Source organism: Calypte anna, chromosome 5A (assembly GCF_003957555.1).
Source record: "Calypte anna isolate BGI_N300 chromosome 5A, bCalAnn1_v1.p, whole genome shotgun sequence".
Lineage (NCBI taxonomy): Eukaryota > Metazoa > Chordata > Aves > Apodiformes > Trochilidae > Calypte > Calypte anna.
The window spans coordinates 22,933,963-22,948,842 of NC_044251.1; the positions used below are offsets into that span (position 1 = coordinate 22,933,963).

Consider the following 14,880-nt stretch of genomic DNA (forward strand, 5'->3'; position numbering starts at 1 on the left):
AACTCAAAAGTCTCCTTTCAGTACTTCTAAGGATTATTTTTTTAACATAAACTGGATAATCTACAGAGAGTTACTTCTTTGGTTGTTCCAAAGGCCTGTCCAGCATAGGGTAATGAACATTTCTGCTTGGGACACTTAGAATCATAAAATCATTTTGGTTGGAAAAGGCCTTTAGGATCATTAAGTCTCACCATTAACAAAGCACACTGCCAGGTCCAACACTAAATCATGTGGGAGGGGTTCCTGCCCATGGCAGGAGGGTTGGAACTAGATGATCTTTAAGGTCCCTTCAAATGCAAACTATTCTATGATTCTATGTCCTAAGTACCACATCCACGTGTGTTTTAAATACCTCCAGGGATGGTGACTCCACCACTTCCCTGGACAGCCTGTTCCAGTGCCCAATAACCCTTTCAGAAGAAACTTCCTAATACCCAATCTAAACCTTACCTGACACAACTTGAAGCCATTTCCTCTTCTCCTGTTGCTTGTTACTAGGGAGGAAACCAACAGCCAGCTCACTACAACCTTTTAGATAGCTGTAGAGAGTGGTAAGATCTCCTCTCAGCCTCCTGTTCTCCAGGCTCAATAATCTCAGTTCCCCCAGCTGCTCCACATTAAGACGTGCTCTAGACCCTGCACCAGCTTTGTTGTTTTTCTTTTGACATGCTCCAGAACCTCAATGTAGTGAGGGGCCCAAAACTGAGCAAAGTATTTGAGGTGTGTTCTCATGAGTGCAAAGTACAGGGGGAAAGATCATTTCCCTAGTCCTGCTGGCCACACAATTTCTGATACTAGCCATGATGCTGTTGGCTTTCTTGGCCACCTGGGCACACTGCTGACTAACCCTCAGCTCCTTTTCCCTCAGAGCAGCTTTCCAGACATTCTTCAAGATGATCTGTTCCATAACTTTTTAACTTAGATATAGCCTTTTCCATGGCAATCTTTTTGGTGATTTTTTTTTAATTGTTTTTGTTCTTTCTTACCTATATTCACAAGCACTTTTCAGATGCAGGGTCCAATAAAACTTACTGTAACAAAACAAGAGAAAGAAGAGGATATTTCTAAAATACAACTAAACCACAAAGAGAGTTTGCTGGGGAACTTGCCAGACGTTCTCCCATTTTATTTTTTCTTTCTCGTAACAGCTTTCATTTCAGCCATAACTTTGATTTAATTTTTCACCTTTTGCTTTTTGTGTGTTAATTGAGACAGGAGCTAGATGTGTAACTGATACATTCACAGCCAATTTGTCCAAGTTTCACATGCTACATACAGCTGAGCATGCTTTCTTCAAACACATCCATATTTTTTAAAACGATGGAATTCTGTGGTGGCTCAACTGCTGTCCTTGTAGCTCCTAGTTTCCCTCTTCTCTATCTTTCTCAAAAGTTGAGGAGTAGTGAGATACTATACTAGTTCCACCATTTATAAAGGGCTTTGCTCAGATTGAGTAAGATCTAGTTAGAGTGGAGTAGGCTAGTGTATTAAAAACAGTTTTAAGTTTCCTTCGCCTTACGTCAAGATTCCACTGTGAATAAAACCCCATTTTAGAATAAAAAGACACAGAAGAGGTATATTTTCCTTTATTGTTTATTATAATACAAGAAAAACAAATCTAGAAAGCACATTCATGGAGCACCATATTGTAAGAAAATTTTGCTGGCTCTCCTACAAAGTGTATTTTTGACATTTAAACAATGACACACACATAGTCAGTACACACAGGCATCTACACCACAACAATCTTATCAACAGTCCCAAAGAGACCCTGTTTTCAAAACCAGAAACACTAAGGTGCACAGAGGAATGCCAGTGTGAGGGCATCTGAACGCCAACTGAGTTAATTACTCTTTTGTTAGCGATCTTCATAAGCACACAAGCCTTCGTTGTTTCACCCCAGTCTCTCTTCTCTGAAACCTCCAAATTGGGCTCAAAGGTCACTGAATACAGATCTGGCACAGACATGGTGTAGAGTTGAACAAAACTGGCCAATATTCCCTACCTGATACCTTTTATTGCTTTGGTTATAGTACTGAATGAGAGTCTTAAAAAACTCTTAAACCTACACTCCACATCACAGAAAAGCCACTTGCACACATACAGAAACATGACCTCCCTCCCCCCACACACATAGTACTGATACCTTTTTGAGAAGTTTTGTGGGTTTCCCCATCAAGATCACCTTCATAAAAATTAATTACTTTTCGCCAAAATGTTCAGACAGTTGTTCAACAATATCTTTTTTTAACATATTTCTTCCTTTCTTTTTAATAGACAGGACACGCTTTCCTGCTGCCTTAAATTTATGTCATTGTCTACACAACTAAGAGCAAAATGCTATTATTTTCACCTGTACAAAATGTTTTACATTAGTTTTGTACAGCGCTATATAAGTATGCTAAGCACAGAACAATGTAGAATTATAGCCTAGATTAGCTTTTTGCCTTGTCGAAAATGAAAAAGTACTGGAAGTTTCCCATACTAATGTTGAGACACAGCACTGAGGTCTCTATTATATACAGTAGCCTTCCAGAATACTTTCAGGCACCTATTTTGTGACCTATTCCAAAATATGTATGTCACACTGAAGCACCTCAAATAACATGGTCTAGAGCCTTCAAACAGTAATAAGTGACAAAACCAAATCCAACCTCACAGCAGAACCTAATTGTGAAGTATAATGCTAGCACAGTAGCAAAATTTATTCCTGGACTCAAAACAACCCACTGTGACAATAATTTTAGACATCTGACGTATGTCCACTTCTACATATGTGTCTGAAGTTTAATTTATAACTTTTTCTATAAAATGTTTTAATTCTGTCAACAAAAAGATAAAAATAGAAATTAAGAGCTTGCATTTTTATAACTCACAAAAGAGATTCTTTCCTCTAAGTCCATTTCTCTGTCCAACACTTGCCCTTCTTTCTGACCACAAATTTTCAGAGGAAATTCAAGGATTTGCAAAATGCATTTCTGTCTTGATGATCACTGAGACTGAACTATCTTTAAGCTTTAGGCAGGGTAATGCATTCCTGTTGCCAAGAAAGAAATTAAGCTATTGTGTTTTTCTTCTTGTGGAAAATCCTTGCGGATTTCCCATTTACAGGAGCCAATTTTATAATTCCTTTACACTATGTGATGAACAGGCATCTAGGAATAACAAGACAAAATAATGGACATTCATAAGGAGAAAATAGACTTTAAAAATAACTGTAACTTTAGATATACAAAGGGGTATTAACTAACTGAATGACTAACTCAGACTCTTCTGAGCTAAAGGTATGTTTCAACAGCTGTGCTAAACATTTGGCTAGCATTTCCTGGATAAACAGTTCAGACTTCAACTGTATCATGGGGAGAAGAAGAAAGAAATAAAAGCCTTAGTATTTTAAGTTTTAAAAAGGCTATGGAGTTACTATGGATTGATAGAGTTTCAGATGACTCAACAATAGGCTATAATAAAGAAGAGATGTTGTGCTGAGTATATCAATACATATTTGCACTCAGAGTAAAATCTACAGCTTTACTCAGATGAGTAAAAGGACACTGTAGCAAAACCAGAAGTGATTCAGAGACAGGCAAAGAATACAGAGCTGTATAAGAATGGGAATTATTGTTTGGCTTAAGAAACATACAAAAGGTATGTAAATTTTTGTATCAAATCATTGCCATACAGAAGAAAAATCGGGATTGCTCCTGTTTATACAGTTTTAATGTACAAGAGCAAGAGAGGAGAATGGTATTGAAAAACAGCCAATTTAAACCTGGGGAAAGAAATCTAGGTTTATTTGTTTTCCTTTGCTCTTAAACATGATGGGGTTTTTTATTTTATTTTAGGATTTCTTACCTAAAGAAATGGTTAGATCTCAAAACTCAAGATCAGTTTCTCATAGGGATGATGAGACATCAACAATCACATTAGACAAGACAAAAAATAATAAGGGCTGAAACTGATGAAAATTCCAGAAGAAATTATTGCACCTTCCCCTGAAGCATCTGATACAGTCATATGTAGGACACTGGATTAAATAAAACATGTAGTTTGGCTGCATTGCTGTTTCTCTGTTATTAGGTTTAAAAATTGAATATTATGTCCCAGTTACTCATGAATGTGTATAACAATCTTCCACACTGAGCAATGAGATACAGTAACATCAACGAATGGGGGGAAAGAATAATTATTAGTATTGGTTTAGACACTGATTCTGTGTGAATGAATATGTATATACATACATTAAAAATATGTGATATACATATATAAGCATACATTAAGGCATACATAGATACACATACACACAGACACATGAATTCTGAGAAGCAGGGCTCATCAGAAGGTATGATGACCATTTTTCACACTCTTCTCTGATATATATTACCAAACCGTGTGTGTGTGTATACATTTAACAGTGTGGGGAGGAAGATGTGAGAAGGAAGGGAAGTATGAACCCAGATATGGAAGAAAACATTCACATTACTGTTATTATTTCAGAAAGGTGCTTGAAAACACATTTCCAAATGCCTTGTACATTGGCTAAGTTGACCAAGGGAGTTGGCCAAGGGAGAAGAAATACACAGTATGAAAGGGGACACTGTGAAAATGAAAATATTTATATATGTTTTTCCCATTCTTTCTTGTGTTTTTATTAAGACATCACCTTCCTGACAATTAGCAGGATAAGAAATTAAAGGTACTAATTTGATCTTTGCCTCTTATCCTGTTTATCTATTTCTTGTTTCTGCCAATATTGAGAGAAAACTTGGATAGTCAGTCTCCTTATGGGTTTTCATCTATCAGCTCTGATGGGTTAGCTCATTGTAAACTTGCCTTTTCATCATGCTTGATTAAATAATTTTAATTTAAGATATACCAAAAATTTATACATATACTCTAAGTTGACAGTCTCTCTTTAAACATAATAAATGATTCATCAGACCCACTCATATGAAAATTCTGCCGTCTTTTAAATTTATTCACATTAATTCACACCTTGTCCTCCCTGTTTCTCTGGGAAGGATTTTGAGAACGTGAGTGAAACAAACAGATTGTTACCTCTTCTGAGAGCAGAACTGCAGCTAATCAGTTATGAGGCTTCCAACAACCTAATATCCCAACAAACTCAGCTATAAACTAGTTGCAGGTATCTGAGATAGCAAAAATAAGTATGACTACATTTAACAGGGTAAATAACAAGGACAGGTTTCCATTTCAATGAGGTAAAGTTGTGTATAAGTTGCCCCATCCCTCAAATACATCTGTAAGGATATTATCTCAAATAAAAATACAAGAGAATAAGTTATTTTTTTAAGAAGCTAAAAGTGAAATTATCTTTAAGCTAGACAGAAAGAGACCAAGGCAGGTAAAGAAACAGAGGAGAGAACCAGAGAATATTGATAGATGTGTGTTGTCAGCTCTGAGAACCAAGAGATGGTTGGCATCAGCTGAGTTTTATCTCATGATGCAAAATCTACATGGTTCTTGCTATTTTGTTACAAATAGTCCAGGTTTTATAGTTTTCGAATTTTAATGGCCTTATTTGATCACCTTTGTCTGTTCAGTCCAACTCCATAGATTTTAACATCTTCCTCAGCAGGCACAGGCCTGCATAGTGGATACAAACATACAGATGGAATTACAGAGTCCATATGCTGTGCGGAGACATCTGTAGAGAATACAAATACCAGCACGCAATGTTTCATATTGATCTGAGCTGCCAGTCTGCCTGCATGATGCATTGCATGGTGGTCCCTATAGTCTCTGAATTATAAAATCTCTTTTGAGACAGGGCAATTGCAGCACTCCCCTGCATTTCTATGAGAAGTAATTGCAAGCCCTTGGCTCCTCCCAGGTCTCTTGCATTGGCCACAGCAGGGTAAAGCAGCTTTTCTGTTCAAAGGCAAGGCATTGCCTTTCTATGGATTGCCTTCCAAGCAACAATGCTTCTGGCTTACCCCAGGGCCAACACTTCATGACAGGGTTGCTTGGGAGACACGTCTTGTCACTCTTCCTGCTCGCCAACAGCACCTTTTCACAGATGTCACTTCACCTCTTCTGTCGCGTAGCGAGTGCAGGAGTGGGATTGGTTTTTTTTCGTACAATAGTATTTATGTGGCATTAGTTTTTTGGTTTATTTTAGTTTTGTAGTTAATGTTCATTTGACCTTGTTATCAAATGTGTTCTCCTGCAACCATCTGAAAAGCCTTATTCAAACCAACGTATGTTTTCTTTTTTTTCCCTTTTATATCACCTTAAAGAGATACAACTGTTAACATAGCTTTTGTAGAGAATGGATTTCATCTTTTGCTAAAGTTTTGTTCCAGCCAAAGCCGAACCTCCTGCAGATTGTAGAAAAAGGGGCCTTTGCCTCCAAGGTAGGCAATTTTTTGTCTCTGCACAATGCATATTCGCTCAAATGAAACCCCATAGGCCACATTGGCATTGTTGTCCATGCAGTCAGCCACCACCTGGCACTGAGGTGGCAAGGAAAAGTGCTCTAGGAGCTGGTGAGCAGCTGCACATCGGTCTTCCTGGTTCCTGTGTTTCTTAACTTCAAATGAAGAAGGAGAGATACCAGGGGCAGCCCAGCCATCTGAAGGATGAGCCTCATCAATGTAGACCAACAGAAAGTCAGCCACACCAGAGAACTCCTCCACCATCTTGCTGAAGGCTGACAGCTGGCTTGTGAACGGTGGTCAGGTAGCCGAACCGAAGTTGACCACCAGTGGCCGCTCTGAGTTGGCAAAATCCAGAAGGTGGCATTTGGTTCCACACTTGCCACCAACATTCTTCCAGCTGCTACTGCTCCCATCACTGCCCTTGGCTATGTGGATTACACTGGAGTTTGGAGCTTCTCCTCCCAGTTTGACCTGACAGCAAAACAAATTAAAACATAGCAAGTTAGTGGGACTTGCTTGTTCAGCATCCTTGTGACTACTCTCTTCAGTCACCTAACTACCTGCATGGACACAAGCATGTGGATATAGCAAATCATCAAAAACAGCAGCTTCAGAAAGTTTATCTAGGCCATCCCCACTCATGGGGCAGGGAAACGTGGAGGTCCTGTCACTAATACAGTGAAGTATACTACTTCATTACAGTTAGAAAATGTGATCTGAGATCTGTCTTCTGCCCACTGCACACACAGAGTTGTCCATGCTGTATTTGCAGACTCTAATTTGCTTTCAGACTACCTCCCGTTTCTTCTGCAAGCTAGATTTTCTATACATGATTTTTTTTTTTCACTGCCATCCTGAGTTCTCTCCACTTGGTTCACATCTTCCTTGAAGAGAAGTGTTCAAAACTTCAAAAACTTTTACTAATTCTCAGAATAACCAGACAACTAATTCATGTCTCTAACAGGCTACATCTGTTTATAAATTCCAGATGTCTGCTTTTTTAATGAAACATAACTCTTCTGGAAAAACAGTAGACTGTTGACTAAGTGTTAACTAGTGAGAAGATATAATGCCTATGTCCCTTTTTCTGCCTTTCTAGTTTGTTCTTCTCATGTACTTGGGTACTTCATCAGTCCAGCCTGAATTAGATGCTTTGCACTTGGCCCCATTGAACTGCATCCTACATTTCAAGCCATTTGTCCAGGTCTCCAAAATCATTCTGCATTGTATTTCTGATCTTCACAATACATGCAGTGCCTCTCAATTTTGATTCCACGCTTGCCAAAGTATGTTTTCTTCCATCCTGCAGTTCAAGAATGAAAATGCTCAAGAGTACCAAACACAAGAGAGATCTCTGCAGGTGCCCACATCGTATATCATTCTGTTTTGACAGTGGACCATCTGAGACTGTGCTCTCTGAAGAATTTTCTAACCACTTTGCAGTAATTTCATCAGTGGTTGAGTGACACAATTCCTTCTACTGAAATGTTTCTCCAGAAGCTGACTGGGGGAAAAAACAGCGGGAAAAGGGGAAAGTTTATATGATGGTTGAAGTAGAATGAAGTTAAAATTAATTGTTTTCAACTCTAACCCCAGATCTATCTGAGACTCAATGGGCAATTGTGGAAAAGTCATTTTGCCTGATCATTTCCCAGTTTATAGAGAAAAGACAGAATATAAGTGTCTCACAGAAATAACTGCCAGAATAAGGTGGAGCCTGCAGAGGGCTCCAAGATACTTAGTTGATAACTGCTATAGAACCACAACCACAAAATATTATTACATAAGACAATTAGCTTTTAATATGTTCAGCCACAGTAATTCCTGTGTATCTGCCTTTAATATCAAACTATACTACAACAAGGCAATTATCCTATTTCATTCCCTGACTTTCTACTTCTGCCTTCTGTCTAGCTGATTATGTTCAGAAGTCTTGCTTTGAAGGAAAAGTACAGGGCCAAATGTTATTTATTTCTGAAGCTACACTCCAATTTTAGTCATTAGAATTTAGCACTGAATGACTAAGTAAAAGCTGAACTGAACTAACTGATTTTTGGTGAACTTCTGTTCTACATTCCAGGATAGGGTATCCTGGTGAGTCAGATACAGTAAGACAGTGAGTTAACAGATGTATAGTTACTTAACTGATGCAATTGCTGCTGCACACAATAGATCCAAAGGTAAATATATTGTCATTTAAAACGTGCCTGTGTGATTGGGCTGTGCATTGAACTCAATGAAGGAAAAAAGCTGCATCCCAGTTTTTGAGAAGAAAGGACCTATCCAGAGCGAGGTAGCCTCAGTGACTCAAGACTAGCATCTAAGAAATAGCATTACACATCTTGCAGCATTTAAGTGCCACCTACATTTTAGCAGGTAGTAGCTACTCTTATGTGCAGCTCTTGAACATCTCATTCCTCTCTGCCATGGAAAGTAAGGTAGGTAAAGCAGAGTGCAGCACTCAATCCATAAACCAGAAAAACAACTCAGCATTTTGTGAGAAGCTACTGCAGAAGGGCACATCTCTAGAAACAATCTGCACAGATAGTTGATGCCTCTTTACCTAGAAAGCTTAACTGTTCTTGCCATACTAAGCAAATGCTTTTTCAGAACTAGCTTGACCAAAATGTACCTTTTGGGCAAAGCCTGACATGAAAATATCTGCGCTGCACCCACTCCCTAGATGAATAATGGATCTCAGTATTTAGGAGTGCGTACTAATCCAGACACTTAAAAGAAGTAATAACACGATTAATCTGATAAATCACAATTGAATTTCTGATATTTTCTGGCACTCTTCTGGGGAGAAGAAAAATTAAGGTAAAAAGAATAGAAAAAACTGAAACTCAGATATGAACAGAGCTGCTCAGGAGACAAGAAGCATCTGATCAGCTGTTTCCCCTCACACTTTTGTTTTATTTTAACAAAACTGTTATGACTGTAAAATACTCTAACCAACACTCTTGAACTGGGAAACCACAGTCTGGTTCTTGATCATATTTAAGCAGAAAGAGAGGCTTACGTATTGTAAGCTCCTCGTTGCCAGCTTTTTACTCAGGTCTACCAAACACTTCCTTTCCTAGGCAAATTTGGAAACCCTGAAGGAACAGATTAACAAAAATTCTTCCACTGAATAGAACAAATAAGACGCAGGCATGCCCTCCAAGTACTGTTTAATGTTGATACTGAGGGTGGCAATGCATTTCACCAATGTCCAACAATGCAAGTTTACATTCTCTCATAATCATTACTGACCAAAACATAGGTTGCATTAGAAAATCAAGTATAAACATGCCCTGTGTTACCATATTGCAGTTTCTCTTGCATTTCCCACAGCCATGAAGTAAGTCTCATGGCCGCAGGTTACCTATAATTTTACTTTTTTTTTTCTAGGGAGTGCTTGGGTTGGTTTTTCACCCCTTAATGAGACATCCTTGCCAAGCAGGCATTCACCAGGCATTTTCTGCTCTTGTAGAGGAGTAATTAGGTCGGTGCCTTGTTCAATGCCAGTGTCAGGCACTCCAAAAAGCAGCCCTGCCCAGTCGTTAACGCTTAAACATAAGCAGCAGCATCTCCACTAATTGGTCTTGATGAAGCGCTGATGTTCCCAAAGGGACTCTTTATTTCACCAGTCTCGGGAACCGATTGACACAGGATGACAATATCATCCTTGCTGATCATCTGCATTGTAGGCCTTGGCTGTCGTCTTTGTTGTTATTTATTAAAAGAAAAAATAGCTCTTGGAAAAGAAAATCAATGCAATGAGAAAACAAACAAAACCCCCCATGTATTCAGCCAAACCGCTTTTGAAATCCTACACAAAGGCAGGCAAAATATAAATTCTGAGAAATAGAACTAGCAGAACTCCCCTCACATGCAATCCCGTACTTCTGTAATCATGGACTTACGTGCGTGAATACTCAGGCATTTGAGCCAACCTTCTGAATAAGGTGGAAAGAGGCACTGGCACCCCCTCCCACACAGCCTGCGTGGGACACGCAAGGCAGGAGAACCAAATCTGGGAGCAAGACCAACCATCACCTAGAGCAAGCACCAGCCCCACACCACAGCACTGATGCATCTTTTGTGTCAATTTTGTGTTTGCTCAACAGTCTCAGTACTGCATCTCCTTCTCTGAGTCTGCACACAGAGTGAAATGGAAAAAGGCTGCTGATGCTTTAGCATGCAGACTCCAAAATGACGGAGACTTTGGAGCAGGAGAGAAAGCCCTATTCATAAACTATGGGCTAGAAATAGCACATATTGCTAACATTGTGGTACATTCTCCACGAGGACTAGGAAAAGCCCCATGGACAAAACATCACCTCCTCATTTACCTATGTTTTTTGTCATTTTGCTTTTATCAGCTTTATCATAACACTCCTGGATCCTGTGCACAGGAATACAACAGTTTTGCAGACTCATCAGGCTGTGTCAACCCCCTAAAGAAAATAACTGCTGCCAAACAATTAGCAGTCAGTGATATTATCCATTTAAATATGGACACACTGTGTTTGGAACTGGAGACCAGTGACTGGTAATGAACTGAATCCCTGGAGATTTTTGCTCCTTTTCAGATTCTCTGCTTTAATTTGACTTGATTGCATTAAGCTAAGTATAGTTTCTGAACAAGGTAGTATTTCTCAGTGCTTCATCCAAATCATAACCAGCCTCTCACTGGACTATTATAAAATATATTACCTTTGTTTTCTTTATTTACATGACCCAGAGTTGTGCAGTAAATGAAAATTACAGGAGGGTCTTGTCTGGAGTAGTTTATGAGAGTGGGAGCTCTTCCTTTGTCATAGGGAGGTGGCAGCTTTAAGGGACTTGATTACTCAAATTGGAGAGCAGAGTGGAACTGACTCAAGTTCTGACAGAGTCTTTATTTAGGATCAGGTGTGTGAAGCTGAGGGAGGGAAGCGAGGGACAAATTAAAAGGGCACAGTCCAGATAAAAATAACTAGTCAAATGTTGATCTCTTTATTTAAATACTGCCAGTCCCACAAATAAGCATGCATGTCAGAGGGAAAGAATAAAGGAGCCTTTTGCCATGCACTCTTATAAAAAAAATGGATAATTATAGTTCCTCCAAGCAGGGAGCCTAAAGCAAGCTTCTTAAGGGTTTATGTTTTTCTCAGGGTGGGAGCATTGCCTACAACAGCGAAGCCTCTGGGCCACAGGCTGCCCTTGTGGGCTCTACCTACAGGTGACAGAGGCCTTCACCAATCTTTTAGTCAGCACCTACATGAGCATCTGACTTAACTGAAGTTAATTAGGATGTCGTTTTTTCCAATTATTTTTTTACTCAGCTCTAATGCTGTGTGGATACACAGTGGTGGATTTATTGGCAGAGCTACAGAACAGGAACCAGGTATAACCTTTTCCTTGGGTGGTGCCTGTTAGCTAATTTGCTGTGTCTACCACAGCCAAAGGGGATTTACACAAGGGTTTGACCAAAAGGCAAGCACTTCTTTCAGGCAGTTTTTTGCACATACAGGTGAAAACAGAAGACTGCAAAGAGTAGTGTGGAAGAAGTGAAGTTCAAAATGAAATGTGTAGGATGAGGCCCCATGTAGAATAGAAGTCAACATATTCCTTTTGTCTGTCTTGAATGTGTGAATGATAAGCTCCATGGGGCTGTCTGTTCCTCTTTCAGATACTGTCTAGTACATATTCTGCCAAGTATATTAGTAATAATGACATTTTAATAATAATAACAATGGCAAGCCCAAATCAAATTGATTTTCTGTTCCAAATACTGCAGGAAAGGTTTTAATTGTGGTTTTGTTTTGTTTTTCTCACTTCTTTCACAACTGTTTTAATTTGAAAACGACAATAAAAACAATTCTGCTAAGGCTGAACATTGTAAAACCAGTAAAATATCTTTAATAACACACAGTGTCTAGTTCTAAACCCTGAAAACAGACAACACACTATTTCACAAATTCCCTGTTTTACTGTCAAATGCACAGAGGCACTTCCCTATCTTGCTGGAATACTAAATAAAAAATAACAAGTATAAAATAAAAATAACAAAATAACAAAATATAGAGTTAATGTCTTTGTTCCAGCCTTTAAAAGATTTCCGCAAAGAGTTACTGTGCAACCAAGCAGCAGATAAAGGATCATGCCATCATATTATTTTCATATATATTTTTGTGATGATATTGTGCAGCAAGCATTTAACATGACTGCTTTCAGGCTGTCCTGCTTTGTATACTGATTATGTTTTTAGGAATACATAGTGTACAAATCAGGTAGGCAGATGTAGACAAAGGTAATTCAACTGTGCCACCCTGAAATTTCAGGAAAATATGACTGGGTGCTTACTGACCCAGTCTACTTGCTGCTGCATCCAAAACAGGGCCTACGCTGTGCCAGCCATTCCCTCTGTGCTGGGTCTGTCAGGCCAGAGATTGCTACTGGCCCATACTAAAGATGGTAAAAAGCTGCAAAAGTACAAACATATATCCATCACCATACATGGCTCAGGATACAGGCATCCAGTACCTGTTACTGACTGTAACACATTTACACACACGTGAGTATATACACATGGGCCACCCATAGGGCCACCAGTGTATTCAGCTGCTTCAGGGAAATGCCATTAAGGTCTTCTCCTTAACTACTCTGCAATGAGTTGGAGAAGAGGGAGATTCTCCTCTAGGATAACCTTACAGCTCTCTACTGGAGACCAGGAACAGTAGCTCTGCGTTGCTGCAAGACAAAGTTCCTATCTAGCACTGGAAAAGCTCCCAATGTAAGGTCTCACAGTGTCACTGCTAATGTGTGCAACTTTTTTTTTTTTTTAATATTTCAATAGCATTTTAAGATAAAACTTTTTCACTTCTGGAATTCTAGAAAGCTGTACTCAAGTACAAATCCCAGAAGAAAATCCCAGTAAACTATGAAACCTAGTATGTCAAAAAAGCTTTTAAAAGTAAAAACAGGGTTTTTTTCAAAAATTCCCTAGATTTTTCTCTGGATATGTGTAAGGTTTGTGACCCATTCAGTATACAAGCTAGGGACTAAAACAAATGCCTCATTGGCATTGGTACAGAGGGCCTATATAAAGCATGTAGAAGTCACACTAACACCCTCCCCAAAATCTCGCCTTTTTCTCTCTTACCAGTAGGTGTGCTTGCATTTGTATCTACACATACGCACATATATGTATGTGTACACATATACAGAGAAATGAGAGTGGTGTGACTCCTGAAAGAGCAGATTATGTATGCCCATGTGTGTGTATTTTGCATTTATACACATATACGTATATGCGTGTACATATATATAGACAGATACACACACGTATATAGATCTGTATACATACAAACTCATGTAAGACTGTAAATACCTACACACACATACATACATGATTTGCTCTTCAGGATTCAATCCACCCATTTCTGTAGATAAACACAGCACAACAGTAAGTTAGGAAAATTACATTTAAACAAAAATCTTGCACTCTTTTTGCTATATAAGCTTAATGTAACTTGACTATTAGCTTTATTTATTTCTGTTATGACAATTAATCTCATCCCACAGACTCTCTTGTATTTTAAGACATGCTTGCCTCTCAGGAAAGAATAGGAGGAGGATGTTCTATAAATCACAAAGCTGTAGGCAGTATCAACACTGAACATAACAGATACTGAACTCAGAGCTAGGGAAATAAAGAGAAATATATTAATCACTGATAAAATTTACATAAGGAAATAAAAATATACGAAAGAACAATCATTTTGATTACAGTGGGAATGCAAGATGTGGAATAAAGAAGTCACATAGAAAGATCCAATAATGAAGAATACTCAATACACCCCATATATAGTACAACAAACTCTGTGCTGCTTCCCTACTGAGGATGTTAAAATCTTTAGCTGTTGCTAAGTAATCTTGCCTATGAAATAATTGCCCTAGCCAAAAAGCTGTGTGCAATAATACTTAACAAAAAGCAGAACAAAAGTAAGTTGAAATTTGGGTAAGATATTACGAAGTTTTTCTAGAGGAAAAGTGCATTAGGGTATCTCTCTTCAAATGCACTCTAATTTAGCTAATCCAGGATCATCTCTTTTACACACTGGTCTTGAAGCAAAATCACTTAATTCTGTCACAGACTGTGTTTTCAAGGCATAGCTCCTTTCATGCAATAAATTTACTTTAATGCAGAGTCTAAATTCTACCTACAGAATTTTTTTTAGATGGGCTATCAGTACATTTTTCTGTGAACAGAAATTTTATTTCAAGTAGTTCTGTGAAAAATGCTATGAAATGTACTCAGGAAGTATTCCCTGCAAGTGACACAAATCAGTAAAACTAAGCATAGTAATTGCTTTAATTCAGACTTCTGCTAACTGGCAGTCTTGTTTTTGTTTAATCTCAGACATCTGCAGTTCTGCTATTCTAACTGAAACTTTGTGATTATCTCACAAATACTTCTCAATACTCCTTAAGCACTTGCTTAATTACTTTT

General features: G+C 38.5%; 1 protein-coding gene across 3 annotated transcripts in view; it reads right to left on the minus strand.

The window, feature by feature from the left end:
• Nucleotides 1–1,592: 1,592 nt before the first annotated feature.
• Nucleotides 1,593–14,880, minus strand: part of DIO2 (iodothyronine deiodinase 2) — a 72,654-nt gene continuing 59,366 nt past the window's right edge. The window contains exon 2 of one of the 3 annotated variants that reach the window (XM_030451727.1): nucleotides 1,593–6,869. In XM_030451727.1, coding sequence (XP_030307587.1) covers nucleotides 6,252–6,869 — 618 coding nt within the window. In that variant the 3' untranslated portion in view covers nucleotides 1,593–6,251. The remainder of the gene's footprint in view (nucleotides 6,870–14,880) is intronic. The other 2 variants (XM_030451728.1, XM_008505174.2) reach the window with 2 other exon arrangements.